At 41.0% G+C, this 23,927-nt stretch overlaps 1 protein-coding gene across 6 annotated transcripts in view; it reads left to right on the top strand.

The window, feature by feature from the left end:
• The first annotated feature begins 6,011 nt into the window (after positions 1-6,011).
• CLIP4 (CAP-Gly domain containing linker protein family member 4) overlaps positions 6,012-23,927 on the top strand; it is a 32,832-nt gene continuing 14,916 nt past the window's right edge. The window contains exons 1-10 of one of the 6 annotated variants that reach the window (XM_082276652.1): positions 6,012-6,108; positions 7,462-7,502; positions 7,629-7,699; positions 9,673-9,734; positions 10,318-10,464; positions 13,406-13,545; positions 14,373-14,466; positions 15,359-15,520; positions 18,633-18,751; positions 20,980-21,216. In XM_082276652.1, coding sequence (XP_082132778.1) covers positions 10,332-10,464; positions 13,406-13,545; positions 14,373-14,466; positions 15,359-15,520; positions 18,633-18,751; positions 20,980-21,216 — 885 coding nt within the window. In that variant the 5' untranslated portion in view covers positions 6,012-6,108; positions 7,462-7,502; positions 7,629-7,699; positions 9,673-9,734; positions 10,318-10,331. Of the gene's footprint in view, positions 6,109-7,461; positions 7,503-7,628; positions 7,801-9,672; positions 9,952-10,317; positions 10,465-13,405; positions 13,546-14,372; positions 14,467-15,358; positions 15,521-18,632; positions 18,752-20,979; positions 21,217-23,927 lie in introns of all 6 variants that reach the window. The other 5 variants (XM_082276653.1, XM_082276651.1, XM_082276650.1 and 2 more) reach the window with 5 other exon arrangements.

Below are 23,927 nucleotides of genomic sequence, written 5' to 3'. Positions count from 1 at the left end.
TGTCTCTTCCAAGTATTTGTTTGTGAAGGGTGGCATGTGGATGATGGTATAGCAACCACCCCCAACCCCCTTCTTCACTTCTCTGACTGGCCTAAATGGATTTGTTTTTTAATTTCCAGACTCAGCTTTTCTGCTGAAGGTGGCCCTTCCTCAATTTTGCAGGGGTCACAGACAGCAGTGGCCAACTCTAACACTGACTGGAAGTCTACAGCTTCTGTCTAGCAATTTCCACCTCGTGGTCATGGGTACCTTGTCCAATTCCCAGAAATCTTTACATGCTGCCAAGCCTATGAAACATTCTCAGATTTTAAGTAACTGCTTTCATGATTAATTCCTTGGGGCTGGACTGCAATAGCTGAATATCTGCATGGGAAGTTGTTATTCTCTGTAGCCCTGTTGTACAAATCTCTGTATCTTTCCAGCAGAGGCAGCAAAATTACCTTGTTTTACAGGGAAGAAGGCACTACAGTGATTCTCAGGAGGATTTTTAAAACTCTGTGTGCTTTCTCCGAAGTAGTTTTTCAGGAACACATACATTGCACTTAATATACATGATGACATAGTCATTTCCCTCAAGGCTTTTCTGGGAAGCATCAGGTATTTACCTCCTGACTCTGCTTCTTGCCAGTCATTAAGCTCAGGCTCTGGCTGCTTCTGTGTCTCACCGCAATGTTTTCTACAGAACAGTCTCAACACTTTTTGTATTCCCTTTCGGGCATGTGTCTAATGTGCTCAAAGTGGAGAAGTGGAGCAGATTTAGGCAGCTGCTTCATCCTCGTGATGCTAATGGTCAGGGTGCTGAAGCCCTCCACAGTTAGTCTAGGAAAATGCAGGAGAACAAGCGAGTAGCCTTAATGCCTCTCTTCTGCTCACAGTGCGACTTGAGAGACATTTCTGTGTAGCTGCTTAATATTTGTGCTGTGAAATCTCTGGTGTCTTTTTTTCAAAAAAGCAGCTCCAACAGCTCCATTGTTTGCATTGGGAATTTTGACAATTAAGTCCTTGTGAGCTGGTGGCTGCATTTAGGAAGTTCTTTTTCTTGCCTTTGCCTTTGATCAGTCATGTTACTTTTGTTTGGATTTTTTTCTAGTTATTTTCACACCATGCATTAACATCTTACAGGAAATAAATGCATGGTTAAAAAAAATGCAAAATTCTGGTTTATGATTATTTATTATGCAGTCATTTATTAGTTTAAATATTAATAGTGAACCAATACTGATTTTATTATTTGTTTATTTATTAATAAATCAAGATCCAGGCTCATAGAAAATGTGTTTTAACAAGGAATCTGTTTTATCCTAACTTTCATTGCTGTCTGCATGTATTTGCAATATGACTATTTAATGTTGCATCAGATTTATTAGCTTCTGTGAGACAGCAGGATCTCTGATGTGCCTGGTTCCAAACACTGATGGAGCTGCATTTTTCTCATCAATATTCTTGTTACTAAGTAGTTATATATTGCTTTGCACTTCTGAGGCACTTCAGAAAAACCCCAATGCTTTACCTCATGAAAAATTATACGGAAAATACTTTATCTCATGATCATACAACAAAAGAGAGGATAAAATAGGTAATGCACATAAATGATCATACCAAGTCTTAAAAATCTAAGGTTTGTGTTTGTGGATACGATCTCACTGAGGAATTATGGAGAACTTGAGTGATAACAACAATTTTAAAGAGATATTTTACTCTCAAAGAAATGTGCTTTTTTCTTCTTTTGTGTGAGCAAATTGAATATAACCATGGAGCTGTTCATATTGTTGGCCTAGATAGCATTAAGTAAATAAGAAATAGTTGCTTTTTATTTCAGCTTCTCCTGCAGACCTGACACTAGTTTGGGATAGGGAGTAGGTTCTCTCCTTTCTATAATCCCTAGCAGAGATACACATGAAGCTTCATTCTGTTTCCCCTGTGGAAACCTATTGACAATGGTAAAGAATAAGAGTGTCATGGTTTGAAGGCAATGTAGTTGCAAAGAATTAAATAGAACCAGTGAGTCTATACAGAGCCTTTATTAGTGGTGATGATGCAAGTGAAAGACAAAATTCATCTTGATTCTGGGCCAGTGATAAACTTCTCAGAACTGGCTGCTTTCTTTTTCTTTCTTTTCCTTTTCCTTTTCCTTTTCCTTTTCCTTTTCCTTATCCTTTTCCTTTTCCTTTTCCTTTTTCTCTTTCTCTTTTTCTTTTCTTTCTTTTTTTAAATTTTATTCCTAACTTCTGAGTAAAGTGGTTCACTCTGATTGCATGAGGTAATAAATGAGACCTCAATGCTATCAAAAATCTGTTTTGCAAAAACATCTGGTTTTTTTTTCAACAGCAGCAGGACAAGAAAAAAAAAAAAAGATGTTGAAAACAGCTAGGAAACTGGTTTCCCTCTCCAGCGAAAATACTTTATAAAGGAATAATGAAGGAAGAAATATAAGTAGAAAACTAAAGAGAGTAATTTTGGGGGGTTTGCCTGCACAGGGCTGTTGGTACACTCAGGTGACCCAAAGAAGTCAAGAAAAACTGTATGACTGGTGTCAGCAGTAGTTTTGTGAGATATCTTTACATTTGTGTGTTATTTTTGGGAAGTGTGTTCTGGTCAGTTAGTCATAGTTTCTCTTTGCTAGGCATTCCATCGGTGTTTAGACGCTTGCTATCTGCCCCAACCAATACATTCACTGCTGGTTTCAGTGGGTGAGACAGTGACTGCCAAAAGACAAGAACTGGGACAAAGAACCATGTGAAACAGCATGAAGTTTTAAGTATAGCTTTCCAGAGTTATGCAAATCTAGGCAATTAAAAGGAGAGGGTTCCACTGGCCTTGGCAACAGTTACATTGCTTTGCATGAATGAAAGGTTTGTGGTTGTGGAGCAATTTCAAGGCGAGTTCCTTTCAGGTGAGGGACTGGGAATTTAACTGGCAGACAGTGGCTTCAGCACTTTCTAATGGAAGCTGGTAGTATTGATTTTTGATCTAGAAGTGAGGTCCAGCAATTTGTATTCCTGAAAAATATGCCAGGATGCTACAGAAAAGCGTGCAGCCATTTAGTCTTATGCCTTTTCCAGTTCCCGATGGGTTCCCTCATCGAAGGTGTCTCAGGCTTTCCCCGAAAACTGAGATAAACACAGCATTGCTCCTGGCTTTCTCTCAGAGAGTGTCTCTAAGCACAGAGTGTGTGCACTGATAGCTGTGTGAAACCACCTCAGACCCATTGGCAGCCTGGAGCGTGGCAGCTGCTGCCCAGCAGTGGGGGGGGTGATATGTGGAGCAGGCATTTTCCCTGGAGATAAGACAGTCTCCTTTCACTGCCTGGGCACTGAGAAGAGAGTGGCTCTGGATGATGTGCCAGGCTCGAGGCTGTGGGTCTGGAAACCTTTTTTGTAGGAGAGAAACAAGTGGGTACAAACTTCCTTGTTTCACACCCCGCTCTGAGGGTGTCTCCTGGAGTATCCATTGGTTTTGAGCACACCTGACCTTGCTATGTGAGCACTCTCACTGTCAGAACCTCCCTGCTGCCATGAGCTTTGCTTTAGAGTGGCTCTACTTGAAGCTGCAGTGTCTTCCCAAGCCATTTTAATGACTGCTTTCCTCTGATACATAAATCTGTGGAGCTGAAGGAACTGGTTAGTAATGCTCTATTTCTGCCCAAAGAAGAAACAAGAAATGAAATAGTATTTCAGTTGAAACAGGCTTGTGGCTCACAAGCATTGTTTCCCCATCTTCCTCCTGAGGTGGTCAGAGCTGGTGCAGCCCATTGTTTTGAGTTCTCCAGGTGTTCAGTAGCTTTGCTGCCCATGGCAGCACCAAATGAGTCAGACAGGATAGGCTGAACAGACTTTTTATTTTCACTCACATCCTGGCTTGTAGGAGTGGCTGACAAAGATAATGTGCTAAGGTACAGAAAGCGGTTTAAATATGTACTCTTTTAAAATTTCCATTGCAGGGCCCAGAGGTGGAAGTCCAGACAGGCAGGGGTTTTGTCAGGCAGTGACATCCAGTCTCCCCTGCAGTTGCAGCGCTAAGTCACAGGACTCACTCTGAGCTAAAATGTTTGGGGATCTGCCATTGCTGGTCTGATCAGAAGGATGTTCTGGAACCTGAGATGCTTTGTTAGGTCCTTGCTTTCATTTTCCAGCATAAAAATATTCACACACAGTTTTGTCCTCATATTCAACTCCACCTTTGAATTCACACCCCATTTTCCATGGTTTATGGCAGATGGCAACTATATCCTCTGTGTCAGCTTTCATTCTGCTGCATTAAACAAGCCATGCTCTGGTAACCTCCTAAAATAGACTGTTCTTTTCCTTGGCTGTGCTAACAAACCCTCTCTAGACAGTAGCTTAGCTGCTGCTCACTGAAGAAAAGTGCTCACACCCACATGTGATTCCTCAAGGAAATGGCCAGACCTGCTGGCATCAACACTTCACTTCCCTGCTACAACTCTCCAGTTACACATCCTAAGATAAGTTTGATTTTTGTGCCATTCATTTTGGTAATGATGTTTGTCTTGCATCATTTGGTTCCTCTGTCACTTCCATGCAATGATCCCATACCTCATTCTTATCAGTTCATTCCTTTCTAACAGTGATTCTTTCCTTTTTGCTTTTTTTTATCTCATCAGTTTGCTGGGGTTTTTTTGTTTTGTTTTGGTTATTTTCCAAAAAAAAACATTAAAGGAAAAAATGAAACAAAGATTAGTTTCAAGGATGATATCCCAGGATGTCATCAGTAATGTCCCTCAGCTCAGTACTTCAAATTCAGTTCTACCTAACACTGTTTCCCCCTGTGCTTGTGCTTTACCTTCATGGAAGTTCTCCTAAATTCTAGTCTTCTCCAGAACTGCTAATAATTTCCATTCCAGACTCTTCACTAAAGTCTGTTATTCAGTATCAGCAATAAAACATTTCCTTTGCCCAGAGCACCAAGCATCTCAAAAAAGGCAAACATTGACTGCCAGTACAAAGCTCACATTTGATCTTGCTTACATGCTTGTCTTTATAAAAAGAGTTTGAACCTAAGTAGCCTTGAGGTGAAAATAGCAGGCCTGCGTTTTCCTGGAACACATTTTTTTCTTTGCCTTTTCCGAGGTGTGGAACATTTCTATGAAGTGGAAGAATCGTCCTAGCTTTTTTGTAGTCATCTGGTTTCACGTTTACTCTCACAACTGCAATTCCATGCTTTCCTTTTTTCTGTTTTCAAGTCTTTGGAAGCTGAGAGAAATTGTAACTCCTGACCTTTCCAGCACTTCATTTGAGGTAATTTCCACTTGCCATTCCTATTACTTGTCCTGCCCCCACCCCTTTTAATATTATCACTGGAAAAGCAACACCAAAAACCTGATCGTAAACATCAGCTATGTTTACTTAATAGTGACCCACGTAGAGCATAAAAATACAGCAGGACTTGGCTGAGGTTTTATCCAGGTCAAATTCCCCTCGGGCAGCCTGGGCTGCGTTTACCACCGCAGGCGTTTCATGGAGACTGCCAATCTTTGGATTTAGATCCTCATTAGATTTTATAGCATGGGATGAGCACCCTTTGAAAACCCTTCTTGGGAGCTTCCTCCACCCGGCTACTGCGCTAACTGGGGAGTCCCGACGCCTGAGCCGAGTGCTGAAACGTGCCGGTGGTGCCGCGGGGCTCCAGCCTGGCGCTGCGGCCGCTGCGCTGACCCGGGCGGCGGGGAGCGCGGTGCCACCGCCTGCCGCCGCCTCCCATCGCCTGCCGCCGCCTCCCATCGCCTGCCACCGCCTCCCATCGCCGCCCATCGCCTCCCATCGCCTGCCATCGCCTCCCATCGCCTGCCATCGCCTCCCATCGCCTGCCCATCGCCTGCCATCGCCGCCCATCGCCTCCCATCGCCGCCCGGCCTCTCCCGCCGGGCCCCTCGCTGCATCCGGCAGGGGAGCGCTCCCGCTCCCGCCCGGCCGCGGGGGCCGAGGTCCGCGGGGCGGGGCGGGGCGGGCAGTGCTGGCCGCCCATTGCCCGCAGGGTGGGAAGGGGCGTGGTTCGCCGGGGATGGGCGGGGCCTGGGCCTCGCTCGGCTCCCTCGGCTGCGGGCGGGCGCGGGAGGCCCCGGCGGCGCGCGGTGCGCTCGGCCGAGAGCAGGTAGGGCTGGGGCGGGGCTGCCGCTTCCCGGTGCTCTCCAGGTGTTTTCCCAGTGTTCTCTCGGTGCTCTCCCGGTGCTCTCCCGGCGCTTCCCATCCTCCCTCGGCGCGTAGTGGGGGGCGGGGTGGCGGTGCAGGGACCGCCGCAGCGGGCGGGCCGCGGCCGGCCTGGCCCCCCCCTGCCCCGCTGCGGCACACGGGCCAGGGGCGGGCGCGACCCGGGGCGGTGTCACCGCGTGCCCCGGCGGCGGCCCAGAGCCCCCCGGTTCCGGGAGGGTTCGCTCTGGTACTGCCCCGTGAGAGCGGAGCTTGCCCGTGTGCTGGGGAGCTCTGAGCGAGCAGAAACAGCCTGGAGAGTGCGGGACTTGAGCTCCCTGGGACTTCCAGCTTGCCAAAACGCCTGTCCAGTGGAGGTCACAAAGGTGGGGTCTGGGGCATCGCGGGAGCTGGGCCTGTGTAGTCGGGAGAAGACAGACGGGATCTCATTAATGCATATAAATATCTCGAAGGCAGGTGCCAAGGGGTTGGTGCCTGACTCTCTTCTCAGTGGTGTCCAGTGTTAGGACAAGGAGCAGTGGCTGTAAACTAAAACACAAGAATTTCTACCTCAGCACGAGGAATTACTTTACATTCAGTGTGGCAGAGCACTGGTACAGCTGCCCAGGGAGCTTGTGGAGTCTCCTTCCCTGGAGACATTCAAACCCCACCTGGACACGCTCCTGTGTCACCTGCTCCAGGTGACCCTGCCTTGGCAGAGGGTTGGACTGGATGCTCTCCTGAGGTCCCTTCCAACCCCAACAGTTCTGTGATTCTGTGAAAACACTGCCATGTTGCAAGAGGGCCTTGCACACCATCCAAGTCTAGAGTGTACCTACATGTGTATAATATGTCTACCATTCGTGCTGTAAATGTTCTGAAGTGGGCAGATGGTGTATGAGCAAGAAACTCGTTCTCTGAACTTAGTTTTTCTGGAGCACATCTAAGTACATGATAAGGAGTCCATTATGCATAGTTGTTGTCAAAAATAGCATCACATTTGTGACAGGTTCAGCTATCAAAGCCCAGCACAACTGTATGTTGGTGCTTGAAGTGCTTTAACATTTGCAAGTTCTTACAGCACTTGCAGGAAAGCTTTGTGCTTTAACACAGATTAGAAACTAGTACATGAAAAAGTTGGATCCTCTATTATGGAAGTTCTTTTTCATGTATATGCGGAGCTACCATGCATTCCTGTGTACTGTGTGGATATCAGGAAACCTGCAGTTGCTCTTTGGTTTTGTCAAAAAAAGGGTGTGTGCATCTGATGACTCTTTGAAGTTTTTTTCCCCTGATATTTCTGTTTCTTCGTTTTCAGATATAATTCAGTTGGAAGAACGTATGGCTGGCAAATAGTAGGTATGATACTGTGCTGTGCTAAACTAGGCTCAGTGGTAGTTTGGCAGTGCTGTGAACAGAATTCTGTCTTTTCTTTCATGTAATTTTTCTAATAGTTTCTGCTCTAAACTCTTCTTATTATTACAGGAAAGTCACTGCTGTTTTGGAAGCCTCCCATTCCATTTCACCAGGACTTTCCAGCCAAATCTTGCTGAAAAGTATGTCTTGGGTATTGTTAATACCTCAGGCAGTTTTGTTTTTGCTTACAACAGAAGTCATTATGAGGATGGCGTGTGTTTGCCTTTTCACTTTCTTTGAAGTAATTTTCAACCTTTTCCTTTCCTTTGCTTTTCCAGCTCTGTGTGTGTGGTGTTAGTTAGCTGTGAAGTTCTTACACCTGAGCTGGCAGCCTCTGGAGGTGGTTGTGAGTGCAGAACGTGTTGTCTTGACATTGCGTGGTTCAGTGCTGTGTCGTGACATGTGGCACATTTCTAGAGCCAAATGAAAACTCCGCAGTGTGAGGATTGTGCCCACTTCAGCTGGGGGTGTTGGCACTCCTGTGGGCATGTGAATTCATTCTTTATGGAGTTGGGCCAGCATCTGCATTGTAGCTCTTGGGTTTTTGTGCCATTCACCTGACAGCACGGATTGTTTCCCTGCTTGCTCTGCTCTGGCAGAATGCAAATGGTGTTCTTGCCTCTGGCCCCTCAGAATAAAAGATGCCCTGGCCACTTGCACAGGTTGTGTTCTGTTTGGTCTGCTTTCCTGTGTACAGTAAACAGTCTTTCTTGTATTAATTTGGAAGTGTCTCCGTTGATTTCAAGTTCCAACAACTTATGTTGTCCTACTTTACAAAATCTCACCTGTTCCTGTTACCATCTGCTCAATCAGGTCTGGCTACTTTTCACTGTGTTCCTTTTGTTCCCTCAGTGTAGGGCTGTGCAAAAAGCTTCTAATTTCTTTTGTGTCTTTTTCCAGCTCAGGAGGCTCAGCTAATATGTCTTCTGTACTCATGCATCTTTTTCCTTTGTGCGTTTTGTGAGAGCGTCTCAGGTGCTGCCTGTGAGAAACTTGTGGATTCATGTGTCTTACAAAGCTTTTTGTTTTGCCAAAGCTTCTGAAGAAATATCAGATGGTAGCAGATTTATTTCACTGTTGCCCTTCAAAAGAAATTTAATTAGGCATTTGCAGCTTAAGAGACTTTCTAGTCCCTTACACAAGAAAGCTGTTGCTGTCGTGTTTATGACGTCTATGAAGCCATTGAAATGTAACCTCTTAACTTTTCCTGACTGTAAGAAAATATTAATTGAAATAATTAGAGATATTTTTGGCCTTGTTGAATAAAAGAACATGTAAGCCAATGAAATTTGATAATGCTGTGGGAAAAAATAGTCCTGTCCTTCCAGTATCCTCCTCCTTGATGTTCATGCCAGAACATGAATTTGTACAGCTGTATAAGACTAAGGAAATAAACTAGTTGGAGAAAAATGAGCATTTTTCATGTGGACCTTCATTTCCAACTTGAGGACAAGGTGAACTGTGTATGATGTGCAAGAAAAGGAGGCTTTAATTTGTTTACATTGAGATTAGCATCTGTAATGCACTGCTAAAATGTCTTTTATATTAGCATGTTGATTGTGAGGTCCCAAGTAGTGGGACAGATTTATTTGGGGAAATACCAGAGTAAATCTACTCATATAGCTTGCTGTGTGTTATATACAAAAACCAAAATAAGTCTTCCTTTAGTTTTTCATATTTACTTGGGTATAAATTAAATGTAATAAAAACAAACGTTCCTTGAAGCTCAACGGCTTCTTTCTGTCAAGCAGACAGGCTAAACAAATTCCTGAGAAAAGAGTACTGTAAGCAATCTCCAGAATAAAAATGTAGGTTGTTTAGTAGAAATGTTGCTTTTATTCCAACTGTTTAATAACGATAATTCAAGATGCAGAATTACAATTTTTCAACTGTGGGGTGTAGCCTTTGATGGTGCAATCATGTCTGTTGCTATTAAGAATAATGATTTTTTTGTTATTTGTTAATGAATTTTCCTGATTAAAATGCCCTACAAGTGGTAGCCAGCTTTCCTCTGATCTTAGCCTGTGAACCATAACTAGGATGTAACTTGGGCTGGTTGTTAGGTTTTATCACTGTAATTGTACAACCATTTAGTCTTTATTCTCTCTCCTAGATTGCTGTAAGGCTTGGGAAGTTGACTGGAAACAACACGAGGGTGAAGGTTACAGCGCTGTGGTAAGTGTGCTATTTTAAAACATCGAGGAGAAGAGCTGGGAAAGGAGCTGATACGGAATCGTGAGTCCAGGAGTGAATCACTCGGTGGTGAATTGTCTGCAGCTGTGTGTGGGAAGATGAAAGAGCTGAGAAGTTAAAAAGAGGAGGCAGCAGTAGCTGGTAGCATGTTCTTGCTCATGGTGAAGGGAGGGAATATGCATGCAGAGTATGAGGGCAGGTACTTGATGCTTCACATTTTCATAAAGCTGTGAAACATGCTAATCCATTTATCCTAATTGTGTGTTTGCTAAATACAGCATTAGTATTTTCTTCACTGCTCAAGTGGGAAACTGGGGAGAAATAGGATGTTTTCTATTAATAAGTGCAAGTTTAGTGGTGGAAGTCAAAACTAGAAGTGGGCTAACCTTGACACCATACTCTACTAGCTTTGTTAATTTATTAGTTTGTAAGAATGTAATGGCAGTAATAGTTTATGTTTGCAAATTTAAGATTTTAGTCTCGTTGCACATTATATCTTACTATGATAGAACCAATCCAAAGTATTTCTAATGAGGTTATTTATTAATTTTTTTTCCTCCTAAAGTGGCTTTCTAGAAGATGACCATAGAGGATCTCCCAGAACCTTCCTTCGAAGGAGATTCCCTTATTGAAAGAGAACGGTTCTTATTCCCAAACTCTGAAACATCTGTTACTTTTTCTGTTGCTGCAGCACCAATGCCTTCAGACTGTGGTATGTACTTTAAACAGAAAGTGAGTATGTGATCAGCAGGGAATAAATTTGAATAATAAATTTTAAGAAAAGCTATAAACTCTTAGTTATTTCTTTCCAGAAAAAGTTTTCTTATTAAGTGGATTCTCTGCTAAAAGAAATGAAAGATGAAGACCTGAAGCTTTTTCCATTTTTCCTATTGCATACACTATAAATTATATATTTTCCTTTGTACAGTTCTGTGCATGTGTGGTCACATGTTTGTAGTTCTTTCTCATCTCAATGTAGAATTGGATATTGTGTTAAGATGTTAAAATTGGAGTAGGTAAGGGAAGTTAATCTATATCACATTTTAAACCCCTAGAGTTACACTTTTTCTTGTGCTTTTAGTGTGTAAACAGTGGACTAGAAGGGGATATTTCTGTTGGAAGTGTATGTTTGTGGTGGTAAGGACTGTAAAGTGAGTGGCAGAAAATTATACCAAGTGTCAGTGATCAGCTTTGAGAATAGTTGTTGTCTTCAATAACTGTCTTCACATGTATAAATTATAATAAAATTTCTAACAGTATATAATATGTTAAAATGTCACTGTAGGTAAGGAGCTTCACTGATAGCTACAATGGTAATGCCTTGGAATGTTGCAGAAGATGTTAATAGCATCTATATACATTAAAAATTACTCCCTCCACCTCTGTGTTTCCCATGCATTGGTTAGTGCCATCAGCTATATTCAGGAAAAATAAATATGTGTAATAGTCTGTCTTTGACAGACTCAGCATTCTCAAGACCCATTTTATAAGTTAACTGAGGTTGGGAATGCAACTGTTCCATATGATATATTTCAGTACATGAAGGTGTGTCTTTACATGGTTTTTACATGTCTTTACGTGGCCTTTTTCTCATCACTTGTCTCTCCTACTCTACTCTGAGTACTGCCATGATTTATTCCATTCTGCTTTCTTACCCCTTAGATAAAATTTCTATTTGCCTTCTTTAAGCATTGTTTTGTTGTGATATCTTCTAATAACCCTACAATGCCACTACTGTCTGTCCTACCTGCTCTCTGCCTACTCATTAAATAAAAAAAATTCCTTTTATAGGAGATTGCTGTCACCTGTGTAACAGTAACACTGCTGAATCTGGGTAAAGGAGGTTAAACCGTAACAGAGAGAGATTCTCAGCCTTTACATTCAGTGTATTTGTTTTTCCTTAATATAGTTTAGCACTGTAATCAATACTTGGGAAAGATAGAGGGGGAGAAAGTAATATTTTAAAGTATCTAGATGCCACTACTATCCTTTAATGGGATTCACTGGTTTAACAGATTTTCTGTAGGATTGCTTTGGTTTGCAAAGACTAGAGCTGATCTCCTGTTAAGCACTTAGGGTGGTTGTTATTAATACTTGATACAGTCTCAGATTTTTTCCCTAGCATGCTGATTGTTACAGTCTGCTAGAGTTGATTTCTGATAGATAATTTGGATCAGGTTTGTAGCCAGAAATCTTCCTAGTAGAGTCAGAACTGTGAATATCATACAAGGTCATTAATCTTGTTTTCTAGTTGGCTGTTTACTTTGTAGCTTTCAGCTGTAGATCAACTTTAGTTTATGTGGAAGGTAAATATTAGTGGATAAATCAGTAGATGTTGATGTATGGGATGTAGGGAAGAAGCACACCTTGTGTAGTGCTGGGATATAAGGGGTTTGGGGTTTTTATATGCTAGGTGCAAATAAAAAATTCATGTTAAATATCAGCGAAGTTGTCCTCCTTTTCCATTCGTGGGGAATCAAGGCGATGCAGTTTGAGGAACTCTATAAACAGCCAGGAAGCGAGCTCTGTACGTGCTTTTATCTGTTAATCCAATCTAGAAATCAGGTACTCTGTTTTTGGGGAAAGGTTGGGATGATTCATCCAGGGCTGGTTTCTACCATGTCACACACCCAGATGGGTGATGCTGTGTCTTGCTTAACCTGTCTGTCCTGTCTGAGAGCCATGAATCTGTGATGGATGTGAGCTGACGCTGTACATTTATCCGAAACCTGTTTAAAAGACAACTCCCTGATAGCTGCAGTGGGGGTAAAAGTTCAGTGTTTGCCATGATTCATTTGCCGATGGCAGTAGACTCTGCTTCCGTTCCCTCTCCTCATAGCCATTGCTATCCAGATTCCTTCATATAATTTTCCAGAGCTGGAAGAAATTCCACAGATTAAAAGTAGAGGATGTGTGTAGACATGCGCACGCACACACACCTGTGAGTAACCTGACATATACTTTTATAATAAGGTGTTTTATACACTTTATACATGAAAGAACATGAGGCTTAAAATCTTTAAAATTTTTTTTGTTTGTTTTCTTGTCTTGGTTTGGTGCCCTGAATTTTGAAGGTGTTTGTTACCTGCAGCTGCCACCAGCTGGGATTGATGCATTTATGAAATACCTGAAAATAGAGGAGGTGACAGAATGCCTTCTGGATTTGAGCGTGTGTTTATGTTTTAGTATGTTCTATGTAAAGTGTGGTGGAAGAAGAAGAAGGAAAAGACGTGTTTTGTAGCATATGGAGAAATCATGTATGCAGTTGACCCCTGAGAGATCAATAGGTTTGTCTGTGTTTGGGAGCAGCTTGGAACCTGCAGCCTTTGCCTGGCTTGAACAACAGTAAACCCTTATTAGCAGAATCACTGTACATCTCTGTTACTCCTTACCTAAACTTAGTCACTCTTGCAGCACCATTGTATTGGTTGTTGACTGAAAGCTTCTTCAGAAGTATAAGCAAGACCTTAGTAGCATTAAAGGAAAAATAGAGCAGATGTTAGAGAAAATTTTCTGAACTAATTCATCATTCTGATTCTTCCAGTGTGATGAATAGTGAAGTGACTCTCTGCTATTCTTTGCCTCTGAGTTTGAAAAACTAGATGCATGTTAAATGTCAAGATTTTGCATAAGGACTTTTTTTTTTTAAACAGAGTTTTCCTTCTTCGATCCCAATGATGCAGCATGCCAAGAAATACTCTTCAACCCCAAAACATCAGTTTCTGAATTGTTTGCTATCTTGAGGCAGTGGGTTCCACAGGTCCAGCAGAACATTGATATTATTGGGAATGAGGTGAGATACAAATGAAGATCCTTGAATGCTCTCAATGTTAGATACTGTGTTGAGAGTGAATAAAACCAGTTCATTCAGAAGCAGAATTAATCATAAATCCAGATACAGTTTCTGCCTTTTACCAAGGCTGATCATGCCTTGTATTCCACATGTTGTCAGCTTTTATTTGGAAAGAGAATGATGATGGATAAAATTCAGTACATTTGCATAGATGGTATAAACAATGTTTCTCTTGAGGCAATTGTGTTGAGACTCTTCACCTTGGTGTTTCAATTTCCTACTTAGCAGTAATCCCAAACTCTGATATATGAAGTTATGGTTGAACCCTGACCTTAAGGGCAATATTTCCAAGGCACAAAATGAGTTTTTAGTAATTTCATCCTACTTTCTTATTTTTCTTCTGGATTACAGGCTTTTCTGGACACGTGGGGAAGTGTAGTGAATATTAACCTTACCATATTATAACTGGGGACTTCTTTTTGGGGGTGTGTGGGAGTGGGGGCTAATGGTTGAGAGATCAAAGAACAAGGGAAGAGCTTCATAAATCATTTTCCTATGCAGTTAACCGCTTAACTTTGTAGCACGTGAAGTATATGTTAGAAGGAGCAATATAAAGAACCTTTAAAACCTGTAAATATTGAAGGTTAGTTATAATGCTGTTTATTACATTTGTGTATGTTGCTTAGTTCTGCAGTGAGAGTCTTTTCTGGCAGGCTTCTTTGTTACTAGCCCTTGCAATGAATCCAGGAGTCAATATATGTGAAATAACTTATGAAATAGTACTGATGTCAGAGCTAAAACGTGCTTGTTTTCCACTTGCTTGTCAGATCATTAAAAGGGGTTGCAATGTGAATGACAGAGATGGACTGACTGATATGACCCTCCTGCATTATACTTGCAAATCAGGGGCTCATGGCATTGGTGAGTAAAAAAAAAAGTCATTATAGATGTAAAAACCTAACTGACTCACATAAACTAATCCCACTGCCTGTTACAGAATTGTTCCTTGCAGTAGATTCTTTTCTTATTGTGTGGTTTTCTCTCTTCTAGTGGCCATGAGCAGGGAAGGTGCAGAACTGCAGTTAGGCGGTGCAGTTATGGCTGTGGCCGTGGGGAGCAAGCTGAGTTAGTGGTATAGGTATTGCACACAGTAGTACCAGCTAAAACAGATATTTTGGGTAGCAAAGGCAGTTTCAGACTGAAGTGCAAGCTGCAAGTTTGCAATAGTCTGTGCTATAGTTTTCTTACAGCAGAATATTTAGGTGACTGGCTGTTCTCTTTGTTTTGTTTTTTTCACCCTATTCGTGTCAGAAGAGAACAATAAACTTTGTTTGCATTATTATGATCATAAATACTGGAAATGAGAGCATGTTTAACTCTTTGAACACCCTTATTAACTTTTCTGTGTTGTGTTACTTTTTGTTGACCTGAGCTCACTTCTCCTCTGAGTTTGAGTGAAGTCTGGCATAGGTCATCTTCCCTGGTGTTGGCAGATCTTTTAACATAAACTTCAGCATTGTGATGTGTAATTATTTTTTTTCTGTCAGGTACTAAAACTCCTGGGTTTGATGGCTGGCACATTACTTATATTAGAGAAGGAAAGGTAGTGTTATTATATGCTAGAGATTTCAGCCCTTTATGATAAAAGGTAAAGATTTCTGTATCCTAATCCTAAAAAGAAAGGCATGGTAATAGTTCTGCTGGGAGTTTGAATGGCTTAATGTACACTTTGTGTTACACATAAACATGTGTGTGTTTTTTGAGGTCAAATAAATAAATCACTAATGCATAATTGACAAAAATTACCCTGCAGGTGATGTTGAAACGGCTGTAAAATTTGCAACACAGCTTATTGCTTTGGGTGCTGACAGCAGCTTACGCAGCCGCTGGACAAATATGAATGCCTTGCATTATGCTGCCTACTTTGATGTTCCAGAGCTGATCAGTGTTATTTTGAAAAATGCAAAGCCAAAAGGTAGGCATTGTTACCTCTGTTTCATGTAGTTGTCCGTATTTTGTAGATCCTAAGCTGGTGTATAGTGGTCTGTAAGTGTGGTGTTTCTTTATCTATTATACACAAATAATTTCTTATTTTATTTAGTCTCATTGGTTCATTTTTCTCTTAACCTATTTTTTAGTGGTTTACTGCACTGTTTCTGTTGATGGTTTTTAAACTTGAGCTTTGTATGAGACAATAGAAGTTTCAAGTAGACTGGAAAGCAAACAGGTTAATCTTAAGTTATTGAGAGCTAAGAGAATGTTTGCAGAAAACCAAAGATAAAACTATTCTAGTAAAATCATGTGGTTAAGGTTGCTTAAACATTGAGAAGTATGTTTGAAATGCTGGGAGAAGGGTAAAGGAGAAGTGGGAATTTGGCAATGGCATGTGGCAAACCTGTGACTGAGGCAATTTTGACTTGCTCATTTTTCCCATTTCTCAGCTATGTAGGAGGTCCAATAATTTGACTTTAGTGCTTGGCATAAGTGGGTAATATATTTCGGAATGATACTATGAAGGATTGGTAATTGGAACCCTATTTATACTAATGCAAATGGAAATACAGAAGTGGTTCTGAACCAGAACTGTTTGTTTCTAATTTGGTCAGGACAGCAAAACCAGTAAGCAACTTTATTACTAAAATTTTACAAATGTTAATTTGTTCTACGGGATATCCTTCTGATTGTGCCATTTTGCAAAAGGATTTTTTAGCTGGGGACTCTTATCTCAACATTCTGAAAAGCTGGTAGGCTTTTGGAATATCCAAGGCTTGCTTACCACAGCTTGACTCTCCATGGAAGTAATTGTTAAGCAGTGCTCTTACTGGTAGGAAGTGCTTAGGAGGTGACAAGTGTGGGTTGGTAACAAAAGACAAAATCAGACTGCATAGTAGTTAAATCCACGTCACATTTCAATAGCCTGGTCTCCATAATTTGCATCAGCAGTTTAGGTCTCCTTTCGAACCTCATTTGCATTTGGTGTTCTCCTCCTGTGCAGTTCCTACAGGAGGGGTGGGACTTTGCGCAGATTTCCAAGGAAACCACTCCGGTTAAACATCTCCATCTCGGCAGTTGGCAATTCTTGGATAAGCAGCTGATGTTTTTTATCTCAGGAAATATGTAAAATTATTTGCCCTGTGACATGGAAACAATGGATAGTCTGAATTAATAGAATAATTTTAGCTCCATACTTCATGAGGCAGCTTGCAGAGAAGGAAGAACATACGTAGAGGGTGAATATGCTTTTGATGGGTCCATAGTGAACTGGAGAAAAAATGGTTGTTAACATATAAATAACTTTTCAAGACAGTGGTGTGCTGACTCTGAGGCACCCATTGTGAAGCACAGGTGTTTCCTTTTGATTACTGCTAAACTATTTTCTTTGACACTCTGTAGTTAAATTCTTTATACAGATTTACTCCTCAGTTATTACAAGAGAGAACTAGTTTGATCTTGGCTTTTTAGAGGTTTTAAATACAAAAATTGTATATTATTTTCCTCTAGATAGTTTGGGGGTAGTTACTGGGTAACATTTTATCTTTTTTCTGTTTATCTTTTTTCTGTCACCTGTACTATGCCCACTTAGATCAAAGCTGTGAGAGAGTCACAAAATCTAATTCAAAAAACCAAACCACACATCAGTTTTTCAAAATAGGGGTACATACAACTGTTGCTGGCTCAGTAGCTGATGCTACTGACCAGTATTTCTGGAAGTTGGTTCCTATGTGTGCAGAAAATGTTTGGCTGTATTTCATGGATGTTTCAATGGCTGTATACAGCTCCTCAGCTGCTATATGGTTTTAAACTGGTGATGTCTTCTGACCTTTGGTATATAAAGGGTACATCTGCATACCTAGCTCTCATCATGACTGAGGCACGTGAATGCAGTCTTTTTTCATGTTTGTGTTCAATCAGTGCAATTGCAAAACTGTTAAATTTTGATTGCAGATTTGTTACCTTCGATCTTTATAAAATTGAGTCAATTTTTATTAGTATGTATGAACTTAATATGTATGTACAGACATATATAACTACTATGTATGTTGATGTTTTATTTGCCCCCAAAATGTTCACTTAGTGTAACTATATAAGGATGTTGATGCAGTTGGGATATACTTTGTTTATGGCATTATGAGAAGGGCTAGTGTTTTTTGGGATGGAGGCTGATACTGGAAAATACGAGGAGATTATTCAGCCCTGAGGTGGAAAGTTTTGTGTTCCTCACCTGTATTTCAAATTGGAACATTACTGCTCATACTTGTGGTCTTTTGGTTTATGTATTAAATAAGCTGGCATTTTTAATTAACAGTCCTATACCTAATTGACTCAAAATGACATCTCTCGTGTGTAATTTAAGAGAGGAGCCTCAGACTAAACAGACATTTAAACTCCAATCTTCTAGAACAGTAATAACTTCATAGCAGATTGAAAGATATATTGGGAACAACTGATAGAAATATATATTGTGCTAAATCTCTTCCAGTCAAATGCAGTGCTCCATTTTCCAAACTATCAGTGTGAGACCCGTCAGAGTGCAATTGTTTGAAAACAAAGAAATTAATAACAATCACCAGCTCTTACTTCATTCTTGGCCATTAGTAATTAAATCAGTGTAAAGCAGATGTATAATCAGGTTTCCCTTACCCTACTGCCTGCTCACAAGGGAAAACAACTGGTTGAAGATGCATCTCATTTTAATGTTTGACACCTAGAAGCAATAAAATATAAATGTTTCTGAAACATTAAAACATTAATTTACTTGCAAACCTGAAGTTACTCACTTGTTAATCTTGGCACAGTAGATTGGGCATCCTGAGTGGCAGCAATTTTGCAGTTAAGTCATCAGTATTTAAAAATGAGTGAAAGTACATGCTCATCTTCTGGATTGGTTCGTGGTATGAATAAGCAGATGCAAATAAGGTTGATATTCCATGTAGAATTGCTTCTCACATGCATTTGGTACATAAATAATGGTGTTTCTTTATAAATTCTGACATAAACTGTAGAAATGAATGTCCTCCCTAGGAATCTGTAGGGTGAAATGTTCATGTAACAGACTTGCATACCTCACATGTGATGTTTAATTGCAGATGTGGATGCCACCTGTAGTGATTTTGATTTTGGAACAGCTTTGCATATTGCTGCATTTAACCTATGCACAGGAGCTGTCAAGTGTTTACTGGAACATGGAGCAAATCCTGCCTTTAGGGTAAGGAGTTAGGTTGTAGATTCACCAAAAGGTGAAAAAGGTACCTGGAAAAACTGAACAGTCTGTCCAGGATTTTGAGTAGCTAAAGGTGTGCTACATGGAGTGATAGTGCCTCAGAAAAAAATATTTACAACTCATAGTGGATGGTTTTATATGCTTTGTCCTACCTGTGTGTTGAAGTTTGTATTTTTGTGTCATGGTCTAGTTCATTAGTTCAAGTAACTTTCAGGAGCTTCTTCTCTTTGTTGTTTGAGCTTTCATTTATTACTACTCATTGGTGTCTTGCAACAGCTGTCATGGCAGGGGGGGATCTTTTCAGAAATGGAGGAGTGTAATCTTTCCAGAAATGCAGTGTTGTGCTCAGCATTAAGCCTGGTGTTAGCATGAGTAACTGATAATGCATAAACATCACCTGCTCTGCTTAGTAACCTAATAATAGGCATAGGTTATAGTCAAAGTGTTGCTATATATGTCTAGCCACAAATCCTGGGTTTTGATTGAGTTTTGTGTTTGATTCGGATGTTTGTTTTTTTATGTGGGCTTCTGTTTGATTTTTTGTGGCGGGGGAAGGGCTTGGAAAGTTTTCTGAATTTAGCAAAACCAGTATCTCAGTTCTCTGTTTTCAAATGCAGGGTTGGTGTGTTTTTTGTTTTTGTTTTTGTTTTTTTTTAAGGAGAAATTATAGCTGTTTCAAGGGTACTCAAAAGTCATTATTTTATATAGCAGCACTGGTGTGAAATCTTCTGGAACGTTATTGTCCATACAGTTCTTCATGATATTCAATCTAGATCTCTTAAAAAATTTGGTTTTTGTCTCTTTATTCACTGTGCATGTATGTGTCTCAAGTTCTCTGGCAGCTGTATGTTTGTATATTTAGGAGTCTGTTGTCACAGGGAGCACTGCTTTGTAGTTGCACAAACATTCTGAGCTGGCAAATGTGTCTGTGCCCTTGAGAAATCCTGAGCTTCCACTTTGCCTTCTTGCCACTGCTCGGTACTACTTTGTGTTGGCACAGAGATTTGCAGGGCACCTGGTGGGCTGAATTGTGGGACTGATGTGACCAAAATAATCTGTAAAGTGATGACTACAAACTCAAAACAAACTCCCCACTCAACTCTGTTTTTACTTACAGAGTGATTGGAGCTTTTTAAGGAATGGTGGATATTGAATTCTTCAAACCTGCCATAAAGTTCTGACTAGAGACAGTGTGTAGAGTTTGATTATTATATGGGAACAGCACTGTAAATGCGGAGTCAGAATTGTACTTTTCTAGCTTTGAGATGGATTGAGAGGGAGCTCAGGAAACACTGAAATTCTACTCTGTTTTGAAGGGACCAAAACAAATTCACTCTTACTGTGCATCATTCCTTCTTTGAGTTTCTGGTAATATCCAAGTCCAGGGGCTCAGTTGTGACTAATTTGGAAGAGTGAGATGGTTATTTTCCCACAAACATTGTGAGCATGGGCAGACAGATGAAGCTCCACACCAGTGGCTTTGCTAAAGAGTGTAGGTAGAACTGGAGCAGCCTGACAGTACCTGCTGTCTGGGCAAGTGGCTGGGAGTTGAGGTTAACTCCAGGGGAGCTGGTACTTCAACAGCTTGTCCTGTCATGTAGGACATACAGGGACTCACAGTCACGGCTCTCTGGGAATGGGACATGTTTGGAAAGGGCTCTGTCCTTAATCCATCTCTCCTAGGATAGTCTGTATCTCGATAAACCTGTACAGATTTATTCAGGTACTGATGTGAGCCATCACATTTGTATATTCTATACATGTGGCATACGTTATTTAAACTCCCTCTTACATTTGGAATAAGCCTCGCCAAGGAGTAAGCTTTATGCTGGGGTAAAGATACATTCTTTGGGAGGAGTTGGCTTTTCAGTATTGGCATTACAGACCAGAAGTCTGCCTTGCTTTCCTAAGTCTGTGTTTAGGTACACAGATAAACACAGGTGTTTTGTTTCAGGTGTTCTGAGCCCTAATAATGTTCTTAAATTTGAAAGTGTTGGTTACTTGTCAAAGATGAGATGTTGTACATGCTAGCTTATCTATCTAAGGATGTTTTGGCATCCTTATTTGGAAGTGTGGATGTTTTCATAGTTGTTTATATTCTAGGAAAAATATCTAATAAAGAGGATTAAACACTTCATAAAATGCTGTGGTTTCACGTGATGAGATTTATCTTGTAACAACATCAAATCCTGTGCCATGTTATGTTTCTACAGAATGACAAAGGGCAGATTCCAGCAGATGTGGTTCCTGATCCGGTAGATATGCCACTGGAAATGGCAGATGCAGCAGCCAGTGCAAAGGAAATCAAGCAGATACTGCTGGATGCAGTGCCTCTCTCATGTGACATCTCCAAAGCCATGATTCCAACCTACGACCACGTCACAGGCAGGGCCATGCTTTTATCGCTTGGCCTGAAGCTGGGAGACCGTGTTGTTATTGCAGGACAGAAGGTATGGCCACCAGCCTGGTACTGCCCTCATAACTCCTACAGTCCATTTATTTGCCCCTTTGGAGACATACTTCAGTTAGAGGGTCTGAAATGCTTTCTTGAAGGTGTGATCACTGGATGGCAGCAAGGAACTGGTTACAGAAAGTAATAAGCTGAAGAATCGTGTGATAAAGTCATTATTATGAAAGCAGTTTTGACAGGCATAGGCTGCATTTTGTGTCTGTGAATGATTTTTAACAGTCTCCTATAGTACAACAGCATGGCTCAACTTCTATTAATGTTTTTGATGTCACATCAAAGTGATGGTAAAATTCACAAATTACTTTGTGAGTTGCCTAGCTTTGTTAGGAGTGTGCATTCATGAAGTACTCTCGATAGTTTCCAGAAGGCAGGGGGGAAAAAAAAAAAACCCTTCAGTTCTGCTTAGCCTATAGTAACCCAATTTCACTGGTGCAATGCAGCTAAAATCTTTGAAGCAGTGCTGTGCCAACAGGGTTGTTACATGGTTCTGTGGAAGTGTAAGAATATAGCTAATAGAGGTCTAGCTCAAATTTGAATAGTCTTTTAGAAGCTACCATGATAGCCACGTTTTTAAAAACGTATTTGAAAACTGTAACATTGATATTGCATTCAGTATTCAGACTTTTTATTTGCTCTGATAGCAAGGGATCTAAAATGATTTAACAGTGCTAGAACTGTTTTAAAGAAATATTTTTTTTCCTGGTAAATATTGAAAGCATTTGTGAGCAAAATTTTATGTTTGAACAGCTTTAGCTTTAGTAGTTTTCCTAAGGTAACTTCAGATTTGTAACTGTCACAACTGAAACGTTCTAAAGTGATTTCCAGCGAGAGCGTGAGGCAGCTTCCATCGTGTATTTTAATTTGGTGTATTCCTGAAATTGGGTCAGGAAAAGCGAAGGAATCAGTAACTATGCAGAAGGCATTTTAACTGAAGTATGTACAGAAAGCCACTTACTCTTTAAAGACAGAAGTTTCTTTAAAAGAAATCACAGTGGCAGCAAGGGGAGATAACGTAAGTGCAAGTTAGTGGAGGCTTTAGAGCAAGAAAGTGATGAAATTGGTGCTCTTGCGTATCTTTCCTCTGAGTAAGGCCTGCAGAACCGTTTGTGCTGTAATGGGCTCACTGTGCATGGATAGCCTGCCTGGGTTTGGTTACATTTGTTCTTCTGATCGATTGTGCTGTTGCAGTGTTTTTTGAGATGTTGTTGGAAGCTGTTTTTGTGCTGCCACAGGCCAGCAGGGCTTTGCAGCTAGTGTGTTTTTCTTTAAGGGAGCCAAATCTGTTCTAGAGCAGGTGGGAAGAAGGAATGTGATTGTGCTTTTTGAACTTCCATTTCCACATCAGCTTTCCTCCCTTCCTTCCTTTGTGTGCAAGGAGCTGTTGTGCGGTACTCCCACATCGCTTCCCACCCCTTTTCTCCATTAGCCTGAATGGAGAAGTTGTTCTCAGCCCTGCCTTCCCCTCCCCCTGGATACTCCTAAATTCCTGCAGGGTGCAGCAAAAGTGAAAACAGGACGATGAAAATGGTGCCCTGTTTTTAAGCTTCTGCTGGATGAGTTCTCGTTGCAGAATATGGAGGCTGGGATGAGGGCACTTGGAACAGCAGCATTTTTTGGAGCTATATTTATGGGTTCCTGTTCTCTTTCCTGCTTCTGCAGTCTCTTAATATGTCAGCTTTAATGAAGCTTGAAAGCCAAACAGTAGATGCCAAAGGGAGAATGGATTCCTCTCTTGGCTCCTCTGTGCCTGTCATTCCAGTTGTCTTACAGGGTAGGAAGCTGTGTAAGCAGGTGTTTGTGTACGTGATTTGGGGCCCCACAGCTCCACCAGCTCCTGCTCTGCTAGATTGAGTATCCATTTGGATCACATCTGATGAAATGGGAGTGCAGGGAAGCCAGCAGCTGGGACAAAACTGCTCCTGCTCTTTCTCATGTGAGAGAGATCCTCTGCTCCTTGCTTGGCCAAGTCCTAGGGCAAAATGAGAGCTGCAGTTTTGCCATCTCCCACCTCTCGTTTAAGGTACTGGCTGATCTCTTCTCTCTGCTCAGTAGGTGCCCTTTGGCTGGTGCCTGGAAAGGAAGTGAAGGCATTGTAGGAATCTGTGGGGCTGCTTGGTTGAACTTCCTCTGGCCGAATTTGAGCCTGTGTTGGTAGCTAAAAGGTCTGAGTCTAGATTAGTGTGACATACCTGCCTATAACAATCAAGTTTAAAGGAGATCTTCAGCATAAGAGAGCAGGCTCTGGGACATGTTTATTTCCTTACAGACATTAGGAAAGAGTAGCTGAAAGGTTTTATAGAAAAAAAAAATTGTTTCTATCTGTTTTCTCTCTGAGGGTTGGATTAAACAGTGGAGTCATAGTGTAAAATGAACTAATAGTATTAAGGTCACATGAGATGAAGAAAACTAAGCAACTGAAAGATCAAAGGTTTTTATTACTAAAACTAATTTAAAAATCAAATATAAAAAGGAATTTAAATCAATGTTAAATGCATCTCGCTTAGTTATTCCTCCCCTGTTTGGTTGAAGTGTGTGATCTTATAATATGTATTTGCAGAGAATGAGGTCCACCAGCAAGACTGGTCTGTCTTGATAATCTTCATATGCTTATCTGTTCAGAGTTCATAGTATATATTGAAGCAACAGCAAATGTTTAAAACATTTGCTGGCTTTTAAAATTTTGTTTAGTCA

The sequence above is a fragment of the Coloeus monedula genome (genome assembly GCF_965178545.1).
Source record: "Coloeus monedula genome assembly, chromosome: 2".
NCBI classification, from domain to species: domain Eukaryota; kingdom Metazoa; phylum Chordata; class Aves; order Passeriformes; family Corvidae; genus Coloeus; species Coloeus monedula.
This window is presented reverse-complemented; position numbering and strand designations above follow the sequence as displayed.